At 39.6% G+C, this 23345-nt stretch overlaps 1 protein-coding gene across 2 annotated transcripts; it reads left to right on the forward strand.

Moving 5' to 3' along the window:
• The first annotated feature begins 10413 nt into the window (after positions 1-10413).
• figla (folliculogenesis specific bHLH transcription factor) lies at positions 10414-21359 on the forward strand. 2 transcript variants are annotated; one of them, NM_001016342.2, is made up of 7 exons: positions 10414-10431; positions 12306-12538; positions 13412-13564; positions 17324-17551; positions 17919-17964; positions 20301-20341; positions 21215-21359. In NM_001016342.2, exons 2-5 carry the CDS (start codon positions 12329-12331, stop codon positions 17937-17939), a joined length of 612 nt encoding a protein of 203 aa, NP_001016342.1. In that variant the 5' UTR covers positions 10414-10431; positions 12306-12328; the 3' UTR covers positions 17940-17964; positions 20301-20341; positions 21215-21359. The 2 variants fall into 2 exon arrangements, with proteins under 2 accessions (NP_001016342.1, XP_012814459.1); XM_012959005.3 differs by lacking the exon at positions 10414-10431 and adding an exon at positions 11474-11589.
• Positions 21360-23345: the final 1986 nt, after the last annotated feature.

Genomic DNA, 23345 nt, shown 5'->3' on the forward strand with positions numbered 1-23345 from the left:
ATGTGGTTCTGAGCCAATCAGCAGAAAGCTTCCTCATAGTCTTACAAACTGTGCATGTACAGGGGTCTTGTTTTTGGTGCAGGAGCGTGGCATTATGGGAATTTTGTTTACAGAACTCAGTGGGTTTTTTTTCTATGAGGCTTCTGATCATCTGAACGGGAGAAATATGGGGAGACTTAAGGGCACTATTGAGAGAACTGAAGAGATTAACTCTTTATTAGCCTTTCCTTCTCCTTTAAAAATATACCATGATCTGGATTAATAAGAACCTTCACAAACATCTTGCATCCCATACTTTCAGTATCTGAGCTTGTTCCTGTAAATGGGAGAACAGATCATTTTCTACTAAAATATTCACAACCTCTTTACTTTTTTTCAAGGCAATTTAGCCTCAATAGAGCCCAACATTCAGTTTGATGCTCCTCTATTGCTTTCTTGTTTTAATATTAGGTTCACACACTTCTTCATGTCTGCCAGAATCATGGAGCTTCAAAGCGTCAGCAAAGAACACAGAGGGCGCCCGTCTCCCAAACACATGCCCATGGACCCTGGACGTGACTGCTTGCACACACACACACATATGCGAGAGCTGGAAAAGAGTTGATGTGGAAGATTAACTCATGGTCTGGTGCCCGGTGCAGAACTGGATTGTGCTGTCGATATGAGGAAGCATCCTATCCATAAACTGCACTACAATCATGAGATCCAGAATGACACTCTATTTTAGGGACACTAACTATGAAACTAGTAGCGCCTCCCCATTATGACTGCCTAATCCCAGGCTTTTATATCAGAATATCTTTCTATCAGACAGCCTTCGTGTCATTGTGAAATACAATAGGGAACAATGTACACAAGAGACTTGCTGATGAGGATAAAATTTACACATGCACGGGGATTATAAAAGCCTGCTCACTAGAGAGCGGTCATTGCTTCACAGGGTGAGTCAGTTCGTTCCTCAATGGAAAACCAACAATGTTTCCTTTAATCGTTAATATTATGCAACTATATATATAGTATCTCTAACTCACCCCAGGAAGAAATCAACTCAAGGCTTGGGGGAGCCTTGTTTAGATACATATCTACAGATCAGAACAACACTGTCAGAGTGCATTTTAGGACATCCTCCATCATCTTTGTTATCCGCTTCCTGCCTTCCCCAATCCGCAAACCTCATTCGGCCTCTCAGTTGTCCCTTTCATACTTAGCCAGTCCTACCTCATGGCCTTTTGTATTGGCTGAAGCCTAGAAGACACATGGAAGCTCTGTTATTTCATGAATACTTATAGACTCTGATGATGTAGGAAAAGTATGATGAGAATAATGCCCTGGCCTGGAAAATGCCAGAGGGGCTGCTGTAAGATGCCATAGACAGTAACTATTTATTGGGCTGGGGGGGGCTGCTTGGATAACTTTGTACTTGCAATGCCAGGGCATATTTTAAATCTAGTCCTAGCACGTATGCTATAGAGCAGGGATCCCCAACCTTTTATACCTGTGAGCCACATTCAAATAGAAAAAGTTTTGGAGAGCAACACAAGCATGAAAAAACTTCCTGGAGGTGCCACTGAGAGCTATAATTGGCTATTTGGTAGCCCCCATGTGGACTGGCAGCCTACAGAAGGCTCTGTTTGGCAATTACACTGAGTTTTTATGCAATCAAAACTTGCCTCCTAACCAGGAATTCAAAAATAAGCACCTGCTTTGAGGCCACTGGGAGCAACATCCAAAGGGTTGGGGAGCGGCATGTTGCTCATGAGCCATTGGTTGGGGATCACTGCTGTAGAAGCTGAAGAATCCGCTAACTGTAGCTATTCTTTAAAGGGGAACTCTGGTTTCTAAACCAAAATTTGTTAAAGAGCCCTATACAACACAGAAACCCATAATTTACCTATATCAGTTCATTCAAAATGTATGAATAAATACAATTTTTATAGGATATAATCCAGCTGCAAAACAGTTCTTATCTTTCTGCATAATTTGAAATCCTGGCAGGGGAGGAGGGTATAAAACAGTGATGTTGCAACTTCTCTACAGCTTACAGACAGCATGCAGGAACTACATAACCCACAATATTTTACACTGTAATATTTGTTTCCTCATTGACATCACGTGTGCAGGGAATTGTGGGATTGGGAGGATGCAGGCTGATGACAGTCGACTACTATTACAGTTTTTGAGTGTCAAAGTAATCAGCCAGATCAGCAGGAGAACAGGGGGCGGGGCTTAGGTAACGGTTCCAAACCATATTACATTACAAATCATAAAAAGATATGCATATTTTTTAATTTTAATTGATGTAAATTGCAAAGTTGCTTGAAATGATGTTACTATTCAAAAAGCTTAAATTGTGTTTAGGTTGGGTGGGGAGTTTCCTTTTAAAATAATGCCTTCTTTGTTGTCTGTCCCTTTATAGCACATGGAGGCAAATATATTAGATGGGTATTGAGCAGGCATACAATTGCAATAAACATAGTTTCAAACACAATATAAATGTATTTTATATTCTACAAAACCCTAGCAAAAGTTAAAAGGTGGTCAAAAAAAGAGCTGTAATGTTTCCAAGAAAAAAGAGGACCAAAACTTTCATTACAGTTACAAGTTATAGTGGATATTATAAGTCTACACACCCCTGGTAAAATGTCAGGTTCCTGTGCTGTACAAAAACGAGACAAAGATAAATCATTTCAGAACTTTTTCCACCTTTATAGGAACAGTATCGCCAAAAAATGAAAGTGTAAAAAAGTAACTAAAATATAATGTGCTGCTTCCCTGCACTGGTAAAAGTTGTGTGTTTACTTCAGAAAGTCTACTATAATTTATATAAATAAGCTGCTATGTAGCCATGGAGGCAGACATTCAAAGGAGAAAAGGCACAGGCATATAGCAGATAACAGATAAAACACTATTGTATTCTACAGAGCATATCTGTTATCTGCTATGTAACCTGTGCCTTTTCTCCTTTTTTCCAGCTTGAATGGCTGCCCCCGTGGTTACACAGCAGCTTATTATATAAATTATAGTAGTGTTACTGTAGCAAACACACCAGTTTTACCAGTGCAGGGCCACAGTGCATTGATTAACCCCAAATAAAGTTCCGCTGCTCTAGTTGGTCTTTCCTGACATTTTTTTAGTTGCATCCCACAGCAAAAGCCATGGTCCCCAGAGAGCTTCCAAAGCATCAGAGGAATCTCATTGTTAAAAGATATCAGTCAGGAGAAGGGTACAAAAGAATTTCCAAGGCATTAGATATACCATGGAACACAGTGAAGACAGTCATCATCAAGTGGAGAAAATATGGCACAACAGTGACATTACCAAGAACTGGACGTCCCTCCAAAATTGATGAAAAGACGAGAAGAAAACTGGTCAGGGAAGCTACCAAGAGGCCTACAGCAACATTAAAGGAGCTGCAGGAATATCTGGCAAGTACTGGCTGTGTGGTACACGTGACAACAATCTCCCATATTCTTCATATGTCTGGGCTATGGGGTAAAATGGCAAGACGAAAGCCTTTTCTTACAACATCCAAGCCAGGCTACATTTTGCAAAAACACATCTGAAGTCTCCCAAAAGCATGTGGGAAAAAGTGTTATGGTCTGATGAAACCAAGGTTGAACTTTTTGGCCATAATTTCAAAAAATATGTTTGGCGCAAAAACAATACTGCACATCACCAAAAGAACACCATAGCCACAGTGAAGCATGGTGGTGGCAGCATCAGGCTTTGGGGCTGTTTTTCTTCAGCTGGAACTGGGGCCTTAGTTAAGATAGTGGAATTATGAACAGTAGTTCCAAATACCAGTCAATATTGGCACAAAACCTTCATGCTTCTGCTAGAAAGCTGAACATGAGGAGGAACTTCATCTTTCAGCATGACAACGACCCAAAGCATACATCCAAATCAACAAAGGAATGGCTTCACCGGAAGAAGATTAATGTTTTGGAATGGCCCAGCCAGAGCCCAGACCTGAATCTAATTGAAAATCTGTGGGGTGATCTGAAGAGGGCTGTGCCCAGGAGATGCCCTCGCAATCTGACAGATTTGGAGTGTTTCTGCAAAGAAGAGTGGGCAAATCTTGCAAAGTCAAAATGTGCCAAGCTGATAGACTCATACCCAAAAAGACTGAGTGCTGTAATAAAATCAAAAGGTGCTTCAACAAAGTATTAGTTTAAGGGTGTGCACACTTATGCAACCACGTTATTTTAGTTTTTTTGGTTTTCTTCCCTCCACCTAAAAGATTTCAGTTTGTTTTTCAATTCAGTGGTACAGTTTATAGGTCACATTAAAGGTGGAAAAAGTTCTGGAATTATTTATCTTTGTCTCATTTTTGTACAGCACAGGAACCTGACATTTTACCAGGGGTGTGTAGACTTTTTATATCCAGTGTACTTTTCAACTTTTTTTTTTGCTATAGCCAATTTTTTCATTGTTTTCATACAATTCCCTGTACAAAACAGTTCTTAACGATTAATGCCATGGCCCAGTGACCAGTTAATAAGCTAGTTAGTATTACTTGGTACACTCTTGGTTCACTGTGCTAGGGTACCTCCTTGGAAAGGAGCAGAACCAGTTGGAAAGGTTAAGGATATCCAGCCCTTGAAATAGGAAAGGCAAAGGTACTTGGAGGGTACGTTTGTGTCTGAATTACAGAAAAGAGGACAAGGAAGACTCCATGAGGAACAAGTGGATCTGAGCAGGGCAGGACCATTAGGAGCTACTCCAGGTTTGACCAAGGCTTTTACAGACTGGAATGGATCAAGGAACATGATAATTGGACTATAAGTAAAACATGGGTTGACTGGAACAGGCAGGGTGAGCTAGAACTAAAAAAGCAGGATAGACCAGGCTGCATGGCTCAAGGCAATTTAAGATCAGTAGGGCAGATTAGAAAAAGGCAGAGCCTGCCCATAGAAACGGGAAGATGAATACTGTGCAAGATAAAAGGTAATATCAACACATATTTGGCATTTCTCCAGAGATGTTTCCCTGCAGACAGAAGCTGCTTAATTTAACTTGCCACAGGGCACAATACACTGGGTATGCAATATCTGGCATTGTTTAAGATTTCCTCTTCAAGTATGGTTCTGTCTGCACTGCAGATCATAGTCCGTGGGGCTTTTCTTTGCTAGCTTATGGAATATTTGCCTTCAGGAGAAGGACTCAAGGAGTGTTCCTACAAATACTGTATGTGCAAGTGGCAATTACATACGTGTCTCCCAAATAGAGCTTCTGTTCAGGGCAACATGTCAACAATTCCCCCATAATATCATGTTTTTATTTTGATTCTTTATTTCTGATTTTAGTGATGTCTTTGTTTAGCCACACATATCTAGGATGCCTTACACCTTATAGCAGTGATCCCCAACCAGAGGCTCGGGGGTAACATGTTGCTCACCAACCCCTTGGATGTTGCTCCCAGGGGCCTCAATGCAGGTGCTTATTTTTGAATTCCTGGCTTGGAGGCAAGTTTTGGCTGCATAAAATACAGGTGTACTGCCAAACAGAACCTCCTGTTGGCTGCCAGTCCACATAGGGGCTACTAAATAACCAATCACAGCCGTTATTTGGCACCCCAGAAATAATTTTCATGCTTGTGTTGCTCCCTATCTCTTTTTACATTTGAGTGTGGCTCATAGGTAATAAGGTTGGGGACCCCTGGGTCCACTGTAATGGCAAGCAATGTATCAATAAAAACACTAATTTAGTAATGACTTGTAAATCCTACACAAACCTGGGTCATGTCAATAGTTGTGTCACACAGACACATGGGCATTCCTTTATGTGCATGCAATTCAGATGGTGCAAAAGAAATTGCATCTAGGTGCAAAACACAGTGTGGACCCTGCACTTAACACTGGGTCAATTGCAGGCGCCATACGCCTATACTGTTGTACACTTCAACTTACACATCATTCACAAATTACAGTGGCAATAAAAAGTGGATAAAGGGAGGACACAAGGCATGGGGAAGAAAGATGGGGAAAGCAGAAGGGATTGGGCAGAGAGGAGTGCAAAAGAAATGGGACAGGTATAAGAAAACATTTCCCCAACACAATAGTTTAAAAAGCCCACTGTGCCGGATTAATCATGTATGAAAACCAAACAAGACCTTTATTCTCTAGAGCAGTGATCCCCAACCAGTAGCTCGTGAGCAACATGTTGCTCCCCAACCCCTTGGATGTTGCTCCCAGTGGCCTCAAAGTAGGTGCTCATTTTTTGAATACTTGGCTTGGAGGCAAGTTTTGGATGCATAAAACCCAGTGTAAAGCCAAACAGAGTCTTCTGTATGCTGCCAGTCCACAAAGGGGCTACCAAATAGCCAATCATAGCCCTTATATGGCACCTCCAGGTATCTTTTTCATGCTTGTGTTGCTCCCCAACTCTTTTTACATTTGAATGTTGCTCACGGGTGAAAAAGGTTGGGGATCCCTGCTCTAGAGCACCACAGTATTTGTTTTATACCTCAGTCATGACTTAAACACATGCAACATCAGAACAGTTTTGTGTTTTCCCTCTGAACTATATCTCTCGCACAGTCAGAGGAACTGACCAAAATGTATTATATTTGCAGTTAATAAACAGCTTAATAGCCTTATAATGGGGAAAAAAGTAATTAATGTACATTACAAAAGGTCTTAAAAAAGCACCCAGAGCTATTTGAAATTCATTTTAAGGTTTACATATCCTTCAAAGGCTTTTATTTGACCTTTACTTAAGTTTCACAGAACTCAACAATTCCTGTAAAACATTAAATCCCCTAATGTTTGTCCTAGGGACAGCTTAGCAGAGCCACGGAGGATTTCGCTCCGCATTAGAGCTTTATTTTATATCACTGATTAAACCAACATTAGCAGCATTGGAATGTGATTTGCAGAAATCTGCCTGGAGATTAAAAAAAAAAAAATTTTTTAGCTGATAGTAAAATCCTCCTAGCTCTGAGTTCTTCCATTGTAACTTTGCAGTGAGCTCTCCTTGCCCTCTAAGGCTAAAGGATTGGAGACAGCAGACATTGCATCTCTTTGTCTTCATTAGCTTGTGTCCCACTGCAGCCTGTATTTCATCCTGCTGCACATCCCCCCCCCCCCCCCCAGTGATTGTACCTTTCTTTCTCATTTAATCTGCCCATACATGTTGGGATCCACTGGTTCGGTAAGGTCACAGAGTGAGCACCTCTCTGCTCAATTTGGCCACCAGAGGGGTTGATTTGTTTGTTTCCCTTTTGCCCCCCTTTGGTAAGGACTGCCCAGTGTGCTGATGCAGTCTTTGCACAATGGAATTTTCAAACCTTTATTTTTAAAGCAGATATAGGTCTCACAGGCCATCCATGGGCCTATTACCTGCCAATGCAGTCTGGAGGAGTTGGGTTGGCAGCTTCTATCAGCCAGTGTAAGGCCTCTTTAGATGCACAGCTGTTGTCTCAATTTTCACAGCTATCAGTGATATCAGTCTGGGAAACAGACCCCCCCACAGGCCCTCCTGCACTCGTGGGGTCTGCCCCCTTAGGGGTTGCCACGTTCCAAAAGCCGGACGGGGGGGAGACGGAGAAATTACAGCGAGCGGGGCTAGGATGCAGAGCTAATATAGTTAGCTCTGAACTTTTCTTTAGAGTGGGTTGTTCCTTCGGCATATAATTATGGAATATAAAAAAAGTAATACTTTAGCATGTCCACAATCATCTTATGCTAGAATGTATTTATACTGAATAGATACACTTTCCAGTACCCAATAAATCTTTAAGGGTTATAGTGACATCTAGTGGTGTTTCCTCATCTTTACAAGTATTAAGAATAAATCCAACATTCCAGGATAACTGTTGATGCTATTTCAAACACTGTCACTTTTCCTACATTCAGACTGGGAAAGTGGGAATGCAATCTTTAGGGCTTTTAGATCATTGCCTACACTAAAGGGGATGAAGATCTGGATAAAAATCATTCAGGGTAAAAAAGACTCAGCTTTTAAAGTTACCAAGGTTAGTGCTGCCTCAGGAAAGGTTGTCACCTTGCCTCATTACAGATGCGGCCCAGGTACTGAAATAAGTGAAATGTTCTCATCTTGCCTCATTGTAGAAGTGGTCCAGGTACGTTAGAGTTAGTGCCGCCTCAGAAGAAATGTTCTTATCTTCTTTCATAAGAGAAGTGGCCCTGTCGTTGCATTACACTAACAGCTGCTAACAATTATGTGTCTATATAGTGATTGGATAAGAGGCATCTGAATCTGCACCACTATAAGTGATTTGTGCATGGTTATAGGAGGCCCAAACTAACTGAAATTCACTTTTTACAGAAGGACTTTGGGCACCATTATGCGTGTGTTAATCATTTAATTTCACTAAAATAATACTCACAGACAAGCATTTTTAGGACAGGACAAAATTTTGGTGGGAAAAAGCAGGAAAACATGGTGTTATATACAGAAAAAGCACATAAAAATGGTCTAAAATGCAGGAATGGAAAATTGAGGTTTGACTGTATTCTGCATATATATATATATATATATATATACACAGTAGTAAATAAACTTTGAAATATTCTAATTCCCCTTTCAATATGAAAATCAGACTGAATATTGTAAAAGCCTTAGAAATAGTTACCACCTCAGTTCAGTCAATAATATTACAGGTATAGGATCTGTTATCCGAAAAGTCTGGAAAGTCGTCTCTCAAACTCTATTTTATTGGAAAAAAAAATCGACATTTTAAAAAATATTTCCTTTTTCTCTGTAATAATAAAACAGTACCTTGTACTTGATCCTAATTAAATATAATTAACCCTTATTGGAGGCAAAACAATCCTATTGGGTTTATTTAATGGTTACATTTTTTTTGTAGATTTGATGTATGACAATCCAAATTATGGAAAGACCTGTTTTCCAGAAAACCTCAGGTTCCAAGCATTCTTGATAACAGGTCCCAACCCTGTAAATCTTTGACAATACTATTTAAAAATGGGTTACTGTGTCATAACAATTCTCAGAATCCCCCAGAACAGCGGTTCTCAACCTGTGGGTTGGGACCCCTTTGGGGGTCGAGCGACCCTTTCACAGGGGTCACCTAACAACATCGGAAAACACATATTTCCAATGGTCTTAGGAATAATTTTATGGTTGGGGGTCACCACAACATGAGGAACTGTATTAAAGGGTCGCGGCATTTGGAAGGTTGAGAACCACTGCCCCAGAAGCTAACTTCTCCTCAGTAGTGTTTCAGACACCACATTATTTTTGGATGGGGTGGATACACTCCTGCGGTTGCCATCTTTTCTGGAAAAGAATATCAGCTTTACTATATTTTAAGAATTCTTCCCTATTAATAACATTGGCATCAAGCATCATTTTTACCAGCCAGGCCGGTAAAATATCAGCCAGATTTAAACCCTATAAGCATTCCTATAAGCACTTATATTGTAATGTCACCCACTGTGACCCACAGCACTTTTACTGCATTTGCCTTTTTGTGTCTGTAAGTTACCCTCCCATATAGATTGTAAGCTCTACGGGGCAGGGACCTCCATCCTCTTGTGTCTTTGACTCTTAACTTATTGCAACTGTATTTATCTTGTATCTATCTGTATTTATTGTTGTACTTTGTATTTATCTATTATTATCTTAATAATCCCGTTTGTATTAATGTATTCTACTGTACAGCGCTGCGTACATAAGTAGCGCTTTATAAATAAAGATATACATACATACATTCCTGACATCACTTCGGTCAAGTTTCAGGTCGCCATTGTAACAGCGTGGCCAGTAGTAATGATGCTTGCTATTAAAAAAGATAAAAACATAGATAAAAACATAGGAAAGCTAGAATTTTTTTGGTCCAGAAAAGGCAGCAACTCTAATATTTCCTGTAAATGGTTAAACTGCACAGTGTGTAGAAAGGGCCTCCAGTTTTAGGGGTCATTAGCTATCAGGTTAAAAAATAATTTTAACTACTAGGTAACAGTTGCACTCAGTCGCACTAAGTAATATGTCACATTCAGGGGTTGCTAAAGCACCAACCTTTCCCTTTTTTAAACTAACTAAAACATACTAGGACATTACGACTGCATTATATTCTATTAAAGCGGCGACCATTTTGTTGGTGGTCAAAAGAGCCGTCTGTCAAACATCCTCGGCGGCTTTGCACAGGAGGCTGCATTTTCATTGAAGATCAATTTATGCTTCAACAATCTCAGCACTAACGGAGATCCCCCTCGAAACGCAACACAAGCGATTGAACAAGCCACTGAATTTTGTTAGCGGGGGTTTCCTAACGCAGCAGCCGAGCAGCCATCTTGGATCCAGGAGCAGCTGCTTGTGGGATGAGGCGCAATGCATTGTGGGGAATGGAGCTGAGTGGGTTCAGGAGAGGGAGCTGACTGTGGAACAATATCAGGCTGCATTACATGTTTGAGGCAGGCAGCACTGCAACAGGGAGACACCAAGGTAAACTTTTAATGGGAAAGATACTTTTTGTGAATTTATTTTTACATGATACTGATATTAAAAATTCCCCAAAATTGTCATTTTCAGAGTAATCAGTGTATTTTCATGCGCTCCCTCTAGTTTTTTTTTTTAGAACTTTTTATTAAAACCCTCAAGTTTTTGCCCTCAACAATGTGGCCCAATACAAGCCTAGCCATGCATGAATCACACAGAGTAATTTAGGATACGTGTTAATTGATCTAAATAAAACCTGCCTAAGTGCTAGCTGATCAGAGGAAAGTAAAAGACCTAAAGAGCCCAGTCCCTGGATAGAGTTTGCGCTAAAAACCATTCCCCAGAAGCTTACACATCTATGCTCTTGGGTGTTAGGTCACTGCCAAAATGTGGCATAGATTTAATGCTGTGTGGCTATTAAAGGGTTAAAGCTAGAAGTAAAAAAATGTTATTGCGGAGTAAATTGTTGTTGATGACTTTCCTCAAGTATGGCTGCTGCCCAGGATCGTCCACTGCTAATATGGGCATCACTCTCATTATTGTACAGGTCTCGGACCCCTTATCTGGAAACCCAGTATCCAGAAAGTTCCAAATTTCGGAAAGGCCATCTCCCCTAGACTCAATTTTAATGAAATAATTCACATTTTGAAAATTGGTTTCCTTTTTCTCAGTAATAATAAAACAGTACCTTGTACTTGATTCCAACTAAGATATAATTAATCCTTATTGGAGCCAAAACAATACTAATGGGTTTAATTACTGTTTAAATAATTTTATTAGCAGACTTAAGGTAGGAGATCTGAATTACGCAAAGACCCCTTATCTGGAAAACCCCAGGTCCCGAGCATAATGGATAACGGGTTCCATGTAATGCTTTCTTCTTTTTCAACATATTCTGCAGCCTTGAGGCAATGCCTTTTTTAGAAGCAGAGTAGCCCCACACCTGACCAAATCTCAGCGTAATTAGCAAGACTAATATTAAACACCTGATCCTGGTGTGTGGGGCTGGGAGATTGCACCTGTTTCTTCATTTTGTGTGACAATCAGTGTGTATATATATACAGTCCTCACGCCAGCATCTCACTCCAAAATGCTAATAGATAGCCGCCCATGTGCACGGAATACAAAATAAAACACAACCAGCACCAAGGGACCCTTTTCAAGGTACTATATATATATATATATATAGGTAGGGCACCTGTTATCCTGAATGCTTGACACTTGGGGTTTTTTGGATAAGTGGTTTTTCTGTAATTTAGATCTCCATACTTTATGCATACTAGAAAAATCATTTAAACATTAATTAAGCCCAATAGTATTGTCCTAACTCCAATAAGAATTATTATTATCTTAGTTAAAACAATGAACTGTTTTATTATTACAGAGAAAAAAGGAAATAATATTTAAAAATTAGAATTACTTGATCAAAATGATGTCTATATGAAACGACCTTCCCGTAATTCAGAGCTTTCTGGATAATTGGTTTTCAGATAATGGATCCCATACCTGTATTATTTTTCAACATATATTTATATTAGTGATGTGCAGGGCTCAACCCGCACCTGACCATAACCCACACCTGACCCCCAACTCGCAAAGCATTGCCATGTTTAATTCCAGCAGGAGCTGCTGGGTCAAAATCCGAGTACAAAGAGTTAATGGTGAACGCCAATTTGTATGCATTTATTTTTCAAGCTGCTGCTTTTCGGGCTGGAATTTTACACAAAGCCACAGCACCTCCTAAAATCAGTATTTATTAATACTGGAATTTAGAAATACTGGAAATCAGTGTAAATGAATTTATGCTTCTTTTTATTCCCTGGTGTTACTGGTTCATTATGCGGCAGTCCTGGTACACACCATTCTAATTTGTTCCACAGGAGCAGCAAAGTCCATAGAGTAAATGGCTCAGAAAATCGAGTACCCCTCACTGTGTGTGACACCGCCTCCCGAGCTCTTGGGGGAGGTTCTTCGGGAACATTATACCCCGCTACCTTATATGGCATCCATTAATAAGATGAAGCGCCTTCCCTCTGGCCATTACTTCTGCATGGAAAACTTTGAAGAGGTGTTGGAGAGAAGACAGGCTGCTAATGCCAAAGAGAGAGAGAGGGTGAGTGTATGCATTGTGATGTACAAGATTTAGTTGAAGGAAGGACTGAGCTCTTTAACTTGATCTGTTGTGTAGCTGCTGTGTTTCTAATTGGCAGGTTTTAAATACCACTGAATTATTCCAAGAGCAAGGGCCAAATCTATCAGTAATGTCTAATGGATGTCCATTAAGGAAAAGCAGACTTGGAACCCGAGCTTTGACATTTACAGTATCTGCATCTGTTTTGTAGTCCAGTATGGAAATTTTAGCTTTACATTTATTGATTACTTGTAGGGATGTGTAGTTTGTTTTGAAAAAACATTAATATTGCCAATAGGGTGGGGACTTTTTATTTTTCTATAACACTAAACTAGGGGGTTGCTAAGGAGATACAAATACATACAAAGACATACCATCATTTATTTATACAGTGCCAGCAAGTTATGCTACAATTTACATTAATTTATATTAAACAGGGATCTTACAATGTAACAAACATTGGTTGCAGAATGAAAATAGGATCTGACTGCCTTACAAGAGCTTGCAATCAATAGATGTTCAGTTACAAGCATGTTGTTAGGAGACGGTGGAGAAAGGGCACTGCTCTTGAAAGCTTAAAGTCTATTATATACAGTGAGGGTAACCTATGTGGTTGGTTGTAGAGTTCCTGTTGGTTAGGGTAGTAATGGTAAGTGTACAGTGAATAAAGAAGTTCCATTTCTGATTAAATTATTTTTTAAACAGTAGGTGGCGCTGTTTAAGACTGCTGATAGCTTAAAAACTAGAAAATGTTTTCATGCTAGTAAAATAAAAGCTCAGTATGTATAATTTATGCCTAGTGAAATAACTTTTTCTTACATGCTAACACAAACATTACTTACTATGCTTCTGTAGATAAGGAATATCAACAGCGGGTTTTCAAAGTTGAAGACAATTGTGCCTCTAATCCCCAAGGATCGAAAGCCAAGCAAGGTAGACACTCTCAAAGCTGCTACTGAATACATTCGGCTGCTACATGACATTTTGGAAGAAACTGGTGGATTTGAGGTAATGTGATTATCTTTACAGAATATACATTTAATATATAAGGCAGACTGAATCCTATGGTTATCATAAGCTAAGCAATAGGGCTGGATTTGGCAGTGTGTTTAATATTGCATCTCTTATAATAAGTCTCTGCTTCATTATGGTGTTACTGTGGGAGGAAAGGTGTAAGATTGTTTTTGCTATAGCCTTAGTTTATTCCTTATGTACCTGTAACTCTTAATGCTGGTCAGTGCAGGCTGCATGATGGCAAGGTATCGGTGCTTATTTTATGCAGTGTCAGACTGGCCTACTAAAGTACCAGACCCAGACCTCTGCTTTATGGGTCTAAACCATTCTATTTGGCATCGTTTATATGTAATTGTTGTGAGAGTGGACCTAGTGTTGTCTATGACCCTAGGAGACCAAGTCTGACAATGATTTTATAGTGCTTAATAATAATTTCTTCATTATTTCTCGTTCTTCTCCAAATGCCACTTGGGTTTTCCCAATGTGGCCAGTGCAGAAAGGGGGTCCATTCTGATTAGAACTGAATGCTTACTTACTGTTTTGCTTATCCCTTGAATATAACAGGGTGACCAATATGGTAGTGTTCATATATAAATGTTATGAGTTATGTGGTTTTGACTGAATATTGGCCTATTAAGGAGGGCACAACACCGCTTGTTGTCTCCTCGGCTTCTTGAGCCGAGGAGACAATCTGCCTTCCATCAACTTATAACCTTTGTGTCTATATCTGGGTTTCCTAACCCTTTTCCCAGGGGGCAAATGTTAAGGATTGGAATCAGCTGTGCGACCCAGATCAGTTATGCAGCTCATCTTGATTACTATTTTTATACTGCAAATGGAATAATTTCCGATGTACGTCACTACATTACTAATGCTGAATATTTGCCAGATGCAAATCAGTTGGAGCATCCCACACATGGTACCCTGAGACTACTGGCAGCTCAGGGAGTGCTAATTACAGGGTTCATTGTGCCCATTGCATTTCACATTGTCCATCAGAGCAGGCTAAATGTGTGCATTGACATTTAGGGGCCCATGTTTTCATGTAAGTTAATTTTTTTTGCAATAAAACTTAATCTGTGTGAGAATTTTTTTTCTCTATTTATTATGTGTCAAAACTACAGAAAACACATACAAAACTTCACCATCTAAAAGCTGTCAAGGTCATGTTAAAGTCACTGGGAGCTGTCCTAGGCAAATTGTAACAACTTTTATTTAATTTGCGGTTTAAGAAGTTTTTGGGGTTTTCCTTCGTCCACAAACATTAATAGGAAACTGTAAGAAACACTAAAAATGTGTGGTTTTAATTTTTTTTTAGTTTTTGTTCTGTATTTTAATTGGTTAGGGTTTTTTCAGTTCAGATCTTTTAATAAATGATTAGACATTTAATTGTTTTAGTGAACAGAGATCTATCGCGGGCGACTAACTCGCTCCACGGGACATTAGCCTAAAGGTGGCCATATACGCTAAGAGGTCGTTAAGCGAGCGGATCTTCTCCCGATATCCCCACCTACGGGGCCAAACGATAGAATTATAAGGACGGCAATGGGCGCAGTCGATTCAGGGACCGCATCAGCGAGCCGATGCAGCCCCCGATCCGACTAACCCGCCCGATCGATATCTGCCCAATTTCAGGCCAGAAATCGGTCGGGCATGCCCATTGTTGCTGCCCTTACACGGGCTGATAAGCTGCCAAATCGGTTCGCTACAATCGGCCCGTGTATGGCCACCTTAAGGGTGAAGACACACGGAGCTACTAGTAGCAGCTACTTGTCACGGCTACTAAAATAGACAATACTGATCATTTACTGATAACTGTCTCTATGTGTGTTTTAGCAGAGGCAATTCTCAGTATTGTCTATGGTAGGGAATTTTCTGGAGTCTAGTAGCCATGAAAAAGTAGCAGCTACTAGTAGCTCAGTGTGTCTTCACCCTTAAAAACCTCTAAAACCACAAAAATCAGAGTGTTGATAAAGGGGCCTCTTAGTGTAAGTATTAAGAAATGTGTATGGAGGAAAAATACATTAAATCAGACCATGGCACAGATTTGCATCTGTTTCTGCTCTTTTCACTTGCATTCACAAATAAGCCTTTTACTGTCTTTATGCACAATGTTTTGGGGGTTTTTTTTAACTCAATGACGTGTCATTCCATCTATTAATGCATATGTCTTTTTTTAATTTTTATGCACAGTGGAAGTTTTTGCTAGCCTATGTAGATATACTTTCATCTGTTAAGTGTTCCCTGCTTTTTTACAGGTAGATATACACTACTTCTCTATTTCTTCACATTTGTCCTTGGGAGCAGCAGTGAAAGCACACAGACAGTATTAAAGTGATAGTCTACATCAGCTGTTATAGTGCAACATTAATCCTGCATTTTTAAGAGCTAACAGAGCATACATCCTGGGACAGTCATCTAAATAATTGAAACTGTGCATATCGAGGGATTTGGCAGTGTTTTGGTAGATTTTTAGCTGCAAGAGCTCCCAACCAGGAGAGGTGGCAGACATGCAGTAGTACTTAGACCCCAGCAGTGTTACTGTCCCATGCTTTCCCTGTTCTATAAGGGACCAATGAACCTTTGTATCTTGTGTGATTGCTAAAGCTTAAATTGCACCCATTCTCTATAAGGCTTTGGGCCTTTTTAATGCAAAAGCACACCCCTCATAGGAGAAGGGAAAAAATTAAACTCCATTAGAAAGGTCTATGTAAATACAGCCATTAACACTCACAGAAAAGCTGCTATGAGTCCTCTATCAAAAGAAACACAGGATTTATTTTCTTCTTTTGTGTACACATGTTCATTGGTATCAGACTTCCTTCTCTCAGAAAATCCTTCAGGGCATGGCACGAGTCTGCGCAGCTCTCTCCTCCTTTCTGCTCTTTCTCCCCTCCTTTCTCTGTCCTTCCCCTTCCCTCCCTGCTCTCTCCTCCTCCCCTCTCTGCTGTAATGTGTGCTACCAGCAGCACGGAAGTTACTGAGACCAAGCTAAAATGGCAGCTGCTATCTTAAACAAACACAGGGAGCTTCTAGGGCTGTTAACTCAGGTATGGTAAAGCTATTTAGAGAATAAATATAGCTTTCTAGCTTGCACTATTGTGGCTAATCTGTTTGCAATAAAATGCCTTTCCTTCTCCTTTTATTAAGCTCTTACATCTTGAGCATACCTGCAATTGGCACTGGATTAATAATTCCGCTGTTAGGTGCAGAGCACAGGGCAGATGGTGAGGACTTGGCCCCTTTGCACCCTGTTTCTGTTGGTGCTCCCTTATGTGGACTTTGGAATGACAAACAAGTTTGGGAGCTAAAGAGGGGGTATCTATGTGCCTCCCCTTGCCCATACCTCCACTGCCGAGCACAGCCAGTAAAGTATTCATGGAGAAAGCACAGTCTGTGCGCTCCACTCTAGAGCTTGGAGGTGCTATTTTGTGCATGGGATCAACCAATGTTAATCATATTCTTTTAGCATGTGTCTGTCCTCTATTAAAAACGGCTGTAAGACAAAAACACTATTTTGACAGCAACTTTTCAAGCTGGGTGAGTATATCCTACACTGACACCTATTCCAAGGAAATGTTGCTTCAGTATTTGGATGCTTGCCATTTAGTTAACAAGGGAATACAGCTTTGCATGGGTTTTGCCATTTCTGGGTGACTTTGTAGAACTATAACAGACTTTACTGAATGAGTGCCGAAATCTTTTTTAATAATTGCAGTAACCTATATTTATTCATTATCTCATTATTACCAGAAAGTTGAAGACCTTCCTGACATAGAGCTGACTGACAGATATGCAGGAACTCTTATACCAGAGTTCAGGGGTACAATCCCTACTGACTTCCGAATAAATCCCCTTGGAGATGTTAAAGGGGGGATTCCTTTTGTGATTAAACCAAAGGAACCTGTGTGCTTGTGGAGGGCAGCAGGCATGTTTCCTGGGTACCTGGGAATTTTGCAGATTCACAAAGCAAGCCGACTGGTAATTTTCACATCTTGCATGTACATGAGCACCATGCTATTATATTATGTTTATATGTAGAGAGGAAAACTGAAAGGAGGCACAAACTTGCACTGTAGCAGAAACAGTAGCTGCAGCAAAAGTTGCTTCTATTCTAAATCTATTACAGAGCATGTTTCACTGGAGTTGTGGCTTTCACTTGGTGACTGTGCTTCCCAAAGAAAATGCAATTTACACTAAAATAAGTCTTGCAGCACTTATTCTAAAACTGACTGTGGTTATTTTACAGGTTAATAGTGGGCTTTAATTGCTTCTAGTCTGATACTGTACATTACAGCTCTAGAGTGTTTATCTTATACCCACTGATGCAATCCCTTCTCTCTGCTAGATGTATCACAACAGTCGATAAATTATACCCAGTGGTTACTTCCATGGTGAGTAATGTCTTTTTTTTTTTTTATATTTCACTATTTGTCCTTCATTGCAATTGCATTTGCATTTGCATTTGCAATTGCAACAGTCCAGCATCGGTTGGGGGTATGTTTCTATTTACTTTAATGAATATTCTATACTATAATAGATGATATGTTCTTCATATCATCTTTTCTTATCTCTGTTCAATTTCTGGCAAAGTCAAGAATCTCTTTTCCACTGTTCTGTCCGAGATTTGTAGCCATTATTCCAGTTCTGATGCTGAATCATTACTGGTATGGGACTACTGAACCTCGGGTCTGAACCATCTTAGTAGTTCTGATAAATATCTGGCTGCCTTGGTGTGAATTAGTTTGTTCATCAACACTTTATACTACCCCAGTGAACTCTATTTATTCTCCAAAATACAGGAGATCCCCCTATTCTAAATTTTTCAAAAATACAAGGATACAAACTGAAAGATGCTATCGGTTACCTCTCAGTTACCCTACACCAGGGACAGATTTCACATTTCTCATTTGGTAGGGTATAATGGCATCTGTAAGTTTTTAATTTGTATTCTCATTCTTCGAAATGTTACTGCTTGGTATATTTTGGATAACTATATGACAAATGTTACATTGTTACCAGCACATTCCTTCATTCAAGGATTACACAAATAACATTGAATGGACTATGGACCATTCAACATTATTTGTGTAAAGTTATGTGCAAAGTTATGAATGACTATGTAGATTAATAGGATGATGTTACCACTGCCTCACTGGTTAGTATGCCTGACGAAGGGACACTCCCCAAAACAGTATATTGTTTTTGCAAGCAGGCGCCTTGCCCCGCTTGCGGTCGTTATGTGTGCCTGCATTTTTTTTCCTTTGTTTGATAAGAATTTGGAGGGTGCCGATGCTTCACTACATACTGAGCACCAGACAGATACAGGAAGAAAGACCAGGGTGTGCTGGTGAGTTTCATGACAGAAATAGTAGTTCATCTAAATAATTTAATTTGTTATTGTGCAAATAAGTTGATTAGTAGGATTTGCTTTAAGTTTAAACCATAAACACCTGCTTTCCCCTGTCAAGCCACTCAGTGTTGACATGGCTTGATATGTAAGCTACATAAGTTCCTAGTACGTTACACTAGTTCCTACACAATACACATACATTCTTACATAAACTACATAAATAGGTGTTATTGGAAAACTTTTCACATTCATGGTTAAAAATAATTGGCTAAGCTCCATTTTGCTATTCTTGGGGTGGGAATTCCTATTATCTCCCGTGGATTACGGAAAAGGAATATACTAGAAGCTTTCAAGATAACACAGTGCCAATGCCTGCTTTCACACTTTTATTACACTGCGCCCATCCTGCCTGAAAATTACTAATTCTGTCTGAGAATAGTTTGTATTGGGACTGCCTGAGTATTTCGTTTTTATGAGTCTGCCTATGTCCTGCAGAAAAATGTCTGAACCCTTTTATGAAAGATCATATATCTGGCAGATCAATCTTTCAAGAGCATGCATTATTGGTTGGGGCATGAACAGTTACAGAGAGGAGAGGTCTTTGATGTATGACAAGTTATGCATTTTTTATGACTAATGGACAACATGGATGTTTCTGAAATGTGTAGAGTGGAAAGCAGAGGGGTTGAAGGCTTTCAGCTTGTGATCTGGACAACAAAATCATAGAGGCAGTTGGAAAATGGACATAGATGTTGTAAGATGGAGACTGAAAGAGACTTTAAGTCACTATAGGCTTTAAAAAGTCAGGAAAGAGCCAAAATGACCCCTGGTGATAAAAGAAAAGATTGGGATTAGAAGTAGAACCTGGAGCTTGTGGGGGCGCTACCAGATCCTTTCCTTTAAATAGCTGCACATTTATGATTTTAGATAGGAATTACAGTACATTTTGTGTTTTTCCATAGTTAGGGGACTTGAGTTTTGATTGGGAAATGTATCCTATATTTAGGGTTTACTTTCTTTACATGTGATGTGTGTGTAAACAGCTGGAACCTGCTGTAGGTGTCTTCCATAGATTTCAGTACAAAGGGTTTCTCTGCTTTCTTCTGTAATGTATATTTTTTTATGTAAACTGAAACTTGCTGTAGGTAAAATGGAACCTATTATCCCAAAGAGGATGCTAATCTGGTGAGGCCTCTGGAGAATTCCTCCGTTAATGCAAACAATATGTGGTCAGAGTAGAAATGCTCTTTGCTTTAAAAGGTCTGTAATTGAAATATGTGCCATAGCCATAGACCTACATATTGTTATTGATGTGAGCTAAGTGCAGTCACACAAAGTTTCTTTTCCTCTGAAATGTGTCTCATTTCTGTTGCTTAGATTCATACTGGCTATTTGAAAACATGGACCTCCATCAGCAGGTTAGTATTACAGCACAGATGATGAGGCTTGCTATATCCTTGGCTACCTCTAACTTGGCCTCCGAACCCCACCACCAATAGTAGCACAACTTTTGAAGGTAGATCAGTAGGTGGCTAGGAAATTGCAAGAGCGATTGTTGTGCTAATAATTCATCCAGCAGTGCTGCTGTGAGGACATTGGCAAAACCCACAGAGGCTGTTAATGGGAATGCTTGTTCTATGCACTGGCATTTGGATATGCAGTTATGAAACCTTGATTGTGCAGAACTAAGTGCTCTTCTATTTTAACCCAAACCCAAGGTGAAACCACCAAGTGCATTTTCAGGCATAATTTATCTTAACTGTCAAGTGACAGGATAGCTGAACTGAAGCAATCTGATATTCACATGGGCCAACTACTGATTTCAGTGCAAGACAGTAAATGTGGCAGTGCTCACAAGCATCAAAGTGGCAACTTTGCTCTAGCGTTCAGTCTTGTGACAGCTTATAGCTCTGGTGGGGACCACTGGCCATTGCGAATACCTGTCAAAATACCAAAATCAAACTAAAAGTTAATTAAAAGGTGAACTTACCCTTTTTAGATTCAATCAAAAAATCCTAGTGGAGGATTTTGGGCTCCATGTTTTCTATCCCCACTAGTTGTAAAAACACTCAAATGGGACATAGAGAATTTATAAAAATAATGCTGGTCATAGAGAATATCAACAATACATGGTGGCTGCTTAACCCATGATAATTTGTTCAGTTCTTTTACTTTGGTACTTCACAAATTAGAATTTTGGTGGAAAAACTTTTGTTTTATTATTCTCTGAGACAAAATGCCTTAGGCCTTCTTTACACATGATTTTTCAATATCTTGTTCTTGTTTTGTAGGACCTGATGAAGACTTTATTTGGAGAAACAGAAGCCTCCTAAACATTTGGTGCACTTACAAATGAAATTGTGTGTCTGGAGATCTTTATTTGATTTACTGATAGAAAATATAATTATAAATAAATGTCACTTTGTGGGAAGCAGCTTTGTGTTGTGCAGGCTGGATCTTAATTTCTAGAGGAATAACAAAAGGGATGAAGGGATGAGCCCCATAGTTGCTGTTCATGTTTTTCAATCTCCTCCCTATTTAACTGCCACACAAACCCTCAAAGCAAATTAATGTAAAATTGCTTGGATCTCTTTTTTTTCCCTAGTTTCCAGGATATTCACAGTTTTAGCACTGCTAATATAATAACTTTGAAATAACAGCGCCACTTACTGTTCAGTTCTGCCAATTGGTCACAGTCGGCAGAAAATTAAGTTCATTTAAGTAAAAATTAAGTAATTAGCAAAGTCTTGTGATGTTGACTGCTTAGGAATGTAGTAGCAGAGTGTTCTAATTAGTTATATTATAAAATGCAAGCTTTCGGGACTACTTAGGTCCCTGTTTCAGGGACCAAGCATGAAGCAGGGACCAGGCCTGGACTGGTGGCTCTGGGAAATGCCAGAGGGGCTGCTATAAGAAATACTATTTAGTGGACTAGTCCCAAAAGATGATGTTTTATAATCTACTTAGCCAATTAAAGGTATCACCTACTTCTCACCTGACTTCTCTGCTCACAAACTGTACTTTTTAAGCAAAGCAACATCACAGGACTTATCTCTGCTCAATAAATTAATTTTCTGCAGACTGACTGGTCAGACAGCAGGTGGCACTGTTATATCAAATACACTATATTTACAGTTTAAAAACTTCTGATATCTTGAAAACTAGAAGTAAAAGCATTAAGAGCAATTTTATATAAAAAAAAATTTTCACCAGGATAATGCATCACTTGGTGGTAGAAAGGGGAAAGGGATAGAGATGTAGAACATAAGGTGTTCGGTAAATAAAGGGACCCAGACAGCTGTAAACGGGGTGGAGCTTCCCATGAAATTGCCAGAATTGGGAGGGCTAAAGGCATAATCAGGTTGGGGGGGGGCATGGATTATTAGCTATGAGCCTGACATTTGTGTACGTGTAGGCTAAAACTAGCGAACATTCTCCTTGGGACAAAACCAATTCCATGAGGACATAATGGTAAAGCCATTTAGCTGATGATATATATGTGGTACAGTAGCAAAGCAGGTTATGTGAGTCTTCCCATTGACCCTCTAGTTTGCTGGCCAGCATGGATAATGCTATGTATGGAGAAGCTGGCTAAAGATCTGTTTGGTTGAGTCTGTGGGCTGTATTGGTGAAAAATAACAACATTTTACAAATACCATACAATGAATGCAGACACTGCTGTTGCATTCCATGCTTTCAGTGCATGTGGGAAAACCCACAATACCTTTGCCTTATAAAGGAATAATATGTAACAATTTGGACAAACATCTGCTTTCAGAAACCCCACCTCCCAACCTGAGCAATTATAAATAAATATATTCTGTTTTTATTTTTATTCCGCAAATGACTTGTTTGCCTTTAAATCCTAAGTACTATAGGGTTGCCATACTGAGTGCTGTTGGCTCCAAGGTGTATTTTTTCTTACTCTCCCCAGGCATTTTACCCAGTGTTGCACATATTAGCACTAACACACAGGGGAACATGGGAAACCCAATGAATAGGGGGGAAAAGCATTTGGCCATACCCATGGATGGATATTGATTGCTCAGCAGGCCAGTTATTTAGAAACATACAGGTATCTGACCCCTTATCCAGAAACCCATTATCCAGAAAGTTCCAAATTATGAAAAGCCCATCTCCCATAGACTCCATTTTAATCAAATAATTCACATTTTTAAAAATGGTTTCCTTTTTCTCTGTAATAATAAAACAGTACCTGTACTTGATCCCAAATAAGATATAATTAATCCTTATTAGAGCCAAAACAATACTATTGGGTTTAAATACTGTTAAATAATTTTCTTAGTAGACTTAAGGTAGGAGATCCGAATTAAAGAAATAAAATAAAAGACCCCTTATCCAGAAAACCCCAGGTCCCGAGCATTCTAGATAATGGGTCCCATACATGGACCCCCATATGTA

Source organism: Xenopus tropicalis, chromosome 3 (assembly GCF_000004195.4).
Source record: "Xenopus tropicalis strain Nigerian chromosome 3, UCB_Xtro_10.0, whole genome shotgun sequence".
Lineage (NCBI taxonomy): Eukaryota > Metazoa > Chordata > Amphibia > Anura > Pipidae > Xenopus > Xenopus tropicalis.